The following is an 8,842-nucleotide window of genomic DNA, read 5'->3' as shown; positions in this document are numbered from 1 at the left end:
GAAAATATTACAATAAAATACACATTAGTCATCCGTATTTCACCACCTTGTACCAAAAACACATTTTGCTCTGCAAGCATTAGGCACACTGCAGTTTTCTCAGTTTGATTTATAATTTGTGATCCTTTGTTACTGATGGAACCAAGGCATGACATAAAGTATTCATCATTCAACAGCATATTTTAACAATGCTTTAAATAGATTGCCCTAGACACTCAGTCTGAAAACTGTCTTCCTTATATAACAAGAAGATAGTTCAGACATGACGTGGTGATTTAGAAAGCAGGAAGCTTCATTTTTGAGGGGTTATGACAAAACAGTGACATCGAAAGCATATAGCCTTTTTACAGCCAAATTATTTCAAAACGAATTATCGTTCCAGAATCCAGAATATATATATTTTTACCGTATTCCAAATATATACACACACATGGACAAAATTGTTGGTACCCCTGTTAATGAAAGATAAAGCCACAGCGGTCACAGAAAAACAAAATTGGAGATTAAATAGTAACATTTATGAAAATTAACCAAGAAAAATCAGACATTGCTTTTGAATTGTGATTCAAGAGAAATGTTTTAAAAAGCAAACTCATGAACCTCTTGAGGTTTCAGACCAATCCGGAACAGAATTGCATCCCCTAAATGCAGATCAGAATAAGATCATATCCCAAAATGTTTTGTTTTTTTTAAATTATAAAACAATGGCGCAAGAGCGACAAGGTACAACATAAAAAACTGGTAACAAAGAACCAGAAATAACAACAACGAGACTAGCCAAAAGTGCTTGGAAAAGGCAAGGGAAATAATAACGTAACATCACTTGTCATAAAAGGACAAAGACAAGCCAATTACGAGAAAAGCAAAAACCCCTGGGAGAACACTATCAACAAAATTGATACAATATTGGAAAAACAAGGAAATACTAAGCAAGACTATAAACGAGTAGCGAGAACGTGGAATGTCTACATAATAAGCACTTGGACGAGAGTCGTGAGCAAGGTGAAAATTATCCGATAACAAGTGTAGGCTTGGCAGTGCTTTTAAACCGAAGAGAGCTGATGAGCAGATGGTAAACAGGGGTGAAACTGGAGGGGAAACCCTCCAATGCCACCTGCCGGAGACAAACACAAACACAGCAGAACCATGACAGAAGCAGGCCCAGACAAAAAATACCCATTCATCCATCCATCCATTTTCTAATTCGCTCACCCTCACAAGGGTCGCTGGCATGCTGGAGCATATGCCAGCTGTCTTCAGGCAGCAGGCGGGGTACACCCTAAACTGGTTGCCAGCCAATTGCAGGGCACAAATAGATGAACAACCATTCACGCTCACAATCACACCTCGGGATAATTTTGAGTGTTCCATTGACCTTCCATGTCTGTTTCTGGAGTATGGGAGGAAACTGGAGTACCCGGAGAAAACCTACGCAGTCATGGGGAAAACATGCAAACTCTACCCAGGAAGGCCGGAGCCGGATTCGAATCCAGCAACTCCACACTGTGAAGCCGGCGTGCTAACTAGTTGAACACCGTGCAACCCGACAAAAATTATGAATTGTGGAAATGATTGAAAATAATTTGACCAGAGGGACATGTTCAACAAAGGTTTATGCTATAATTAGCATCACAGGTACCTTCAAATGAGTAATCAATAAATCTGCCTATTTAAAGGCTGACAAGTAGTCAATTTTCTGTTTGGTGACATGGCGTGTCCCACACTAAACATGAATAAGAGGAAGGCAAGGAGAGAGTTGTGTGAGGATATTAGAAAGAAAATTAGCAAACTTATTGAATGTAAAGTCTGTAAGGCCTTGTTCAGCCAAAATTCAATTTTTATTTATATTTATTAATTTATATCAAAATCCTGAAGAACATCTGTGGAAGAAGGAGCTGAAACATGCTGGAGAAAGCACCTTTCAAACGTTGACAACCGGAGCAGTTTGTTCATGAAGAGTGCACCAAAAATAATTGCTGAGAGAGGCAGACGTCTTATTAAAAGTCACAAAAATACCTTGATTGCAGTGACTTGCCTCAAAATGTTAAACAACAAAAACATGATGTTCAAGGTACCGTCATTTTTGTCCTGTTTCGTGAGTTTATTATTTGAAATAATTCTGTACTATGGAGAGAGAAGAAAACTGAACTGAACCAAAATCCGTGACCGTATATCCAACATGTGGCCTAAACCATGTATTCTCCTTTTTACAGAGAGAAATGTGTCATTCAGTGAAAATAATCAAATAAAATGATGTCCATTCAACCTGTGAGAAATGAATGTTTCTTTGATAAATTAACATTCATTTTGTCAGTTGACGAAATGATTATATCAGGACGTCAGTTTTGTCTACGATGGGAAAATATTGGTTTTGTTTTGATGTCAACTGTACCAATAAGAAAGTTATCTTAATCTTTTAATCGAGAACAAACAACAATCTTTCACCGAGTGCTGATTAAGGATGAACACTCTCTGAAAGTTGTCATCTGACCCTTCTGATGTAGCAAGCAATATACCGGTAACTACAATGTTCAAGAGGTCGTGGCCTTGAATCGGGCCTGGGCCTTCCTGTGTGGAGTTTGCATGTTCTCCTTGTGCCTGCGTAGGTTTTCTCCGGGTACTCTGGTGTCTTCCTACGTTCCAAAAACATGCATGGCACATTGATTGAAGACTCTCTAATTGCCCTGGGGTGTGATTGTGAGCGCAAAAGGTTGAGTCAAGTTTCCTGAACAGATGAAGGAAAACAACACACCGATCTAAATAGGCTAGAACCGTTTCTCCCATGAAAAAGACCATGCTGAATTTGAAATGTGAATATGAAAATAAAAAAAAGAAAAACTAAAGAAAGAGAAAAGAAAGGAGAATAATGCATGCAGTTGACTGTTTCATAACCCTCCCGTGGAGAGCGTGCTGAACGGGAGCTCCACTTTGATCACCTCTCGAAATCAAGTGTGTGTGTGTATATATGGGAGTACATTGTGGTTTAACTTTGTTTAAAAAGTTTAATGTGGTAAATTTGGAACGAAAGAAATATATCGGTATAAATGAAGTGTGGTGTCAGATTTGGAGGTGTGATTTTCATCCCAACTGCTTCACTCTTTGGCTGGGAACCGCTCCAACTAGAGTTGAAGGTCACATTATGACAAAGCCAACAGAACAACATCTACAAAATTGAGAAACAGAATATTGAGGTCAATAAATTGGAACCCCTTCATGTCTCAGTTGCGCTTAGAAATACTGTCTATAAAGATACTGAACAGAATCAGAGACAACAGATGGTCTTGTGGCGTCCAACCCTCACTTGAAATTAATCTCTTACTCACGGCAATAAGGCCCAAACTCTTGACCCCGATCGTACAAGTATCGAAGATCCCCCAGCGCACCCTCCACAGGACTCCCTGAGGGATACGGTTGAACACATTCTCCAAATACACAAAGCACATTAGTTGACAAATTAGGCGATCTCCCATGCAGCCGCCAGAATCCTGTCAAGGGCGTAGGGCAAACTATTCCACAGCCAGGACGAAAACCACACCGTTGTTCCTGAAACTAAACTTCAATTTCCCTTATGAACGATGGAGAGGTCCAGCATACCTGAATAGACCTTATCAGGGAGGTTGAGGAGTCCCACTAAAAAGGGGGACCACCACCCTGGTCCTCTCATCCAGACGCACTGTCCACGTAATGTTGCAAAGGCCTGATAACCACCACGGCCCCACAACATCCAGACTGTTCAGAATATCCAGGTGAATCCACAACTGGAGACCACACAACAATATGAGGGAAGTGCAGAATCACAAATAGCACTCCATTAGTTATGCACGGCAATAACAGAAACACTGTTCTTATTACAAGGTACCATGAGAAATTATGTTCCGTATTTTTAAAGTGACATTTCTACATATGTGCTAAATTGTGTAGTTTTTTGAGATGAATGCCAGTTTTTGAATTTCCCTATAAGTTTAAAAAAAAAAAAAAAAACATTTGTCAATACTTACTGGGTGGCTTATTGGTAGCCAGGTTCTTGAAATGTATGCCTTTGATGACTTCCACAGAGAGATGTCCCGTTGTGGCGTTGTACACCAGGCCCACCAGGATTTCTGGTGTGGAAGTTTGACTGTCTGATGGGAACGATGAGGCGCTTTCACTGCACGTCATGTCTGAGAGACTGAGTTGGGATTCAGCACCCTGCAAATTTTAGAGCATGCAGATTGGTCACTGGTAAAGCATTCTACCATTAATCTCTATTTTCTGCAGAAGCAACGGGGACAGAGAAACTTTGGGTGAACCCAAACCCTCAAAATGGCTGCTTCCAAGTTTTTCACAACTGCTAAAATACGAAACCCGATTCTTTGAACCAAATTCTCAGTGGCTTTTTTTTTTCATCTGACACTCTTTTGGCCAAACCTTAAAACACTGTTCAGTTACTTTAACTCAATTTGCTAAACACATATGTTCTGTTATCACAAAACCTGAACCACTAAATACATTTCACACTTGTATTTTGGGGTGAAACGAGTCCTCGAGTAATTGGAGTACCTTGGTTCAAAAAAATGCTCAAGGCACTTTTTCTGCTTCAATTACCCGCTTATTTGTCTGTACACTGTAAGGAAGAACTGGTCAAGCTAACCACATCAACAATTTACGCTTTACATGACAGTAACACACTGCCAACACCAAATAATAGATGCCTTCAATCCCTTTGAAACCTTTTATTTTGAAGTTGTTCTGGTCAGCGTTTCGTGGCATAACACCTGACTTGACACATCTTCTAGACTGTTTGGGGTGTTTATTGCCATCCCAAACTGTTGCTACCAATGGCAACATAACGCTGTCCTGAAATGTTCAAATACTAAAAAAAAAAAAAACAACTTCGTTACGCTGACATTATATTGTATGAACCCCGTTGCCAGATGTTTGAGCTAGCAACTAGCAGTGCTCAAGTCTTTCTGCATTACTGTAGTAAGCTACTTTTATCACTTAGACCAGGGGTGGCCAAACTTTTTTGATCGAAGATCAACTTTTGAAGCGACCAACCTCCCACACGTGTAAGCACACACACGCACACGCACACACACACACACACACACACACACACACACACACACACACACACACACACACACACACACACACACACACACACACACACACACACACACACACACACACACACATACACACACACACACACACACACACGCAGAAAATTAAAACCCCTAACACCATCATAACTCACGACTCAAGGACCGCGCTTCAGCTCAGCAAGTATCAAAGCATTAACATGTTTTGTTTTTATCCTTTTTTTTGCACCCTGTATACAAGAATGAGCAGCCTCAAGACTGATGTGAAGAACAGAAGAATATACTGTAGATCACAATTTAAAACCATCAAAAACTCTACCATCACAAAAAGCATTCTCACTTTTTAATAAATTTTAAGCATGTCTTTTTAAGTATTTTTTGTTTCTACATTTTACAATTGACATGTAACACTTAATCTGTAATCGTTGAGACTCTTGAAAAAAAAAAAAGACGCACCGTGAATCAACTTAAATTAAGACAGTTTCTTGTTTCTAACGCTATTAAAAATTCTTACCTTATTGTTCATGTTATTGCATTTACATTTTATATCTACATGTGTTTCGGAAGATTAGAATACTAAGTGACTTTCATTTTCTTGTGATTTATGATTACTCGTTGCAATTTATAAATGGTTTATAATGGCAAATGTCGGTAACCCAGTTTGGGTTTGATTACCATGAAATTCAGTCAAATGAGAGTACTGGAATATGTAGTATATGTTACTGCTGCATTTATCCTTAACTAACACTTTTTCGATGGTTTAAAATGACTGTGATCGCAATGCTGATTTCTGTTAGACCGTCAAATGTACAGTGAAACTCCTCTACAACGAAATCTACATGGGCGAAAATACCCACTAGTGTAAAAAAAATTTCATGCATGAAAGCATTTCCCATTTTTCTGCTCCCCCTTCAAAGAAAAATCCCCCTGTTCCATTATACGAAATTGTTTTCTTTGCTCTTGCCTCACGACGAGATTCACTACAATGAAAACAAGCCTTCCGCAAAAGTCTAATCCAACCTCAGCCAACAGAAACTCCTACTGCTTCGCTCCGAAACTGCAACAGCAACCAAACTGCAACAAAACGGATCTTTGGATGCCAAGCAGCTAAGACAAGAAGAGCTCTGACGCTGGAAGAGAGGGTTAAAGTGATCAAAATGAAAGACGGAGGAAGCAAAATACTGTTAAAGACATTATCCAAGAAATTGATGTAAGTGAAAGTCAATGCTGATTGGAAATTTTGCAATTTCTTTCCCTTTTTTTCTCTTTGTGCACAACTGTACAATGGCTATACAGTACAGTACTGTACAGTATGAAGTGTCTTTGGGATTATGATTGATTTCAAAAATCATTGATTTAAATTCCAATTTAAATCAGCTAAAAATTAACAAATCAAAACTTTTATTTTCTATCAATTACTTTTTCACGAATCGATAGAAAATTCGAATGTTGCTTTACAACATAACCAAAAAATTTAACTGACTTTTTGGGTGGTTTTTCTCTTAGTTTGGTATCATTAAATTTATTAATTACATATAAATTTATAAGGTGTTACAGTACTATACACAGTAGACATATTCATTACAGTACTGTTATGCTTCAGGTGCATTTTATAGAAGTAAAGTTTGAAACAAATTATAGATATTGAAACTTCATTTTTATAAAAGAGTATAAATGACTTTTTTTAAACCAACAGACAAAGTGGAGTGATCAATATAAAACAATTGTATGATAATGTTAAACAATATCAAATAAGTGTATGCTCATGTTTATGCATTACGTACACTACTGGAATAGAAATAAAGAGTACACATATACGTTTTGTGTGTGTGTGTGTGTGTGTGTGTGTGTGTGTGTGTGTGTGTGTGTGTGTGTGTGTGTGTATACATCTGAGAGAAAATTTGCTACAGTGAAAAACCCACTGCTGTGAAAAATTTCTTGCTGCAAACATGATTTTGTTGTAGAGGAGTTTCACTGTATTTCCATTGTATGTTAGCATGAAGCTAGTAGTCTTAGCTAGCAGTGTTAAGATAAAATTAATGGCAGTAATACTGTGTTGAGTACTTCCAAAGAACATTTCTGCTGAAAAACAGAAATGTTTTGAGAACGATGAGCTGCAAGTCACATTAAACTGCACATTCGGGGAGGATATCATAACATACAAATACATGACAAATCAAAGTTGCTAACTTTATGAGAGTGAATGCTTGGGCAAACCAGATGAGAAAACCAATCGGAACATGTGCAGATTTAATTGAAAAATATAAACACTTCAACATGGAGCTTATTTAAAAGGTCATGAATGTTAAACACAATTTTGGTGAGTTAAAGAGAAGCTAAAGACTAGAGGAGACAGACCAAGACGCTCATGGGATCAATAAAATCCGCAAATAATAATAGTAAGCCTCATTGTTGTTTAAACCGCAGGGTTTATATTCTGAATTTGACGGTATTTTCCGTGGGACAAAAACAAATGTTTTGAAAATAATTCCAAAGTCAACCAGGATCCCTGAAACAACTGTGAAAACAAACTTAAGAGACGGACGAACAACCATTGCTTTTGAACCTACTTACTGGGTACGTGCAGCATGGATCTAGAATGACCGGCACGGACATTTTTCCCTGAAGGTTGAGCTTGGTGAGATAAAACACATTTTCCCCGAGCACCTTCTCCTTCTTCATCCGCCGCATACTGTAAAGTCGAAATCTGATGGCGTAGTTGCTGATCAACTCAGACTCCATATGGCAAAAGTGAAAGGTCTCTGTGAAGAGGGGGCATGGGCCTCTTTGGATACCTGTCTTTGCCCTCTGCTTCTTTGTAGGCAGCAGCACCAGGTGAACCTGCCAGGAAATGTTGCCAGTGTGTTTTAGAATGGGGAGGTCCGTTATTGCCATGATGGTCACCGCCAGCTGCTGCTCCTCTGGATCGTAGTCAAACACGACGTCAAGAGTGCCGTATTTTGCAACCTGATCTGATTCGTAGCCTTTGGGGAGCTGTGCAGCTGAACCGCGGACTGACATCTCCTAGAGGGACAGCGATATGGTCTGTTTACATGATTCGTGACTGCATCACCTCATTTGATTTTCTTGCATATGTCTCCGTAGAAGCTCGTTATTTACCTCTGGACTGAGGACAGCGGTACTGTCGCTGGGCACATCCTCCTCATAGCCCTTGTTGAGATAACCCTCTGTCTCTTGGCCCTCACTTCCCTCACTGGTGCATTTGCGAAAGGAAAAGTGGGGGCTACCACTGGTCAGTGAGAGATCACACTTGGCATCACCCAGGTCTGACAGCGTGTAAGACATCCTTGGGGATCCATTTTCATCCTGATATGGCGGTGGCTGGAGTTCATCCAGTGGGGGTGTCCGCCTCATTCTCTGGATGCAGTTGGCTGTTAAAAATACGGAAGAGGACAGACAAACATTACATAAGTGCTGACGATTGATTGCATACAGAATTGTCCATACAGGAGCTATGATATGGCTACAGATAAATCACAGTGTGAAGACTGGAGTGTTTACACCAAACAATGGCATAGTTTGGTGCTTCGGTCATGCTGGATCTATGATGAGTGTCGATAATGACATGCCCTAACGCAGGGGTCCCCAACCGCCGGTCCGCGGACCGGTACCGGTCCGCAGGGCATTTGGTACCGGGCCGCACAGAAAGAACTTGCCTTATTTCTGTTTTATTTATTTCGGAACACGAAAGATGTTTTATTTTGAAAAATTACCGGATTCTCTTTTACATCCGTCTG

The 8,842-nt window shown here is 39.6% G+C and overlaps 1 protein-coding gene across 2 annotated transcripts in view; it reads right to left on the bottom strand.

Moving 5' to 3' along the window:
* Positions 1 to 8,842, bottom strand: part of syt14a (synaptotagmin XIVa) — a 61,857-nt gene that overhangs the window by 17,799 nt on the left and 35,216 nt on the right. For both annotated transcript variants that reach the window (XM_019893843.1, XM_019893844.1), the window contains exons 5-7: positions 8,205 to 8,476; positions 7,659 to 8,108; positions 3,999 to 4,188 (exon numbers count right to left, since the gene is read on the bottom strand). In XM_019893843.1, the coding sequence (XP_019749402.1) occupies positions 3,999 to 4,188; positions 7,659 to 8,108; positions 8,205 to 8,476 (912 nt within the window). The remainder of the gene's footprint in view (positions 1 to 3,998; positions 4,189 to 7,658; positions 8,109 to 8,204; positions 8,477 to 8,842) is intronic.

The sequence above is a fragment of the Hippocampus comes genome, unplaced genomic scaffold (assembly GCF_001891065.2).
Source record: "Hippocampus comes isolate QL1 unplaced genomic scaffold, H_comes_QL1_v1.1 scaffold221, whole genome shotgun sequence".
In the NCBI taxonomy this organism is placed as follows: Eukaryota; Metazoa; Chordata; class Actinopteri; order Syngnathiformes; family Syngnathidae; genus Hippocampus; species Hippocampus comes.
The sequence above is the reverse complement of the archived record's forward strand: the minus strand, read 5'-3'. Positions and strand labels throughout refer to the sequence as shown.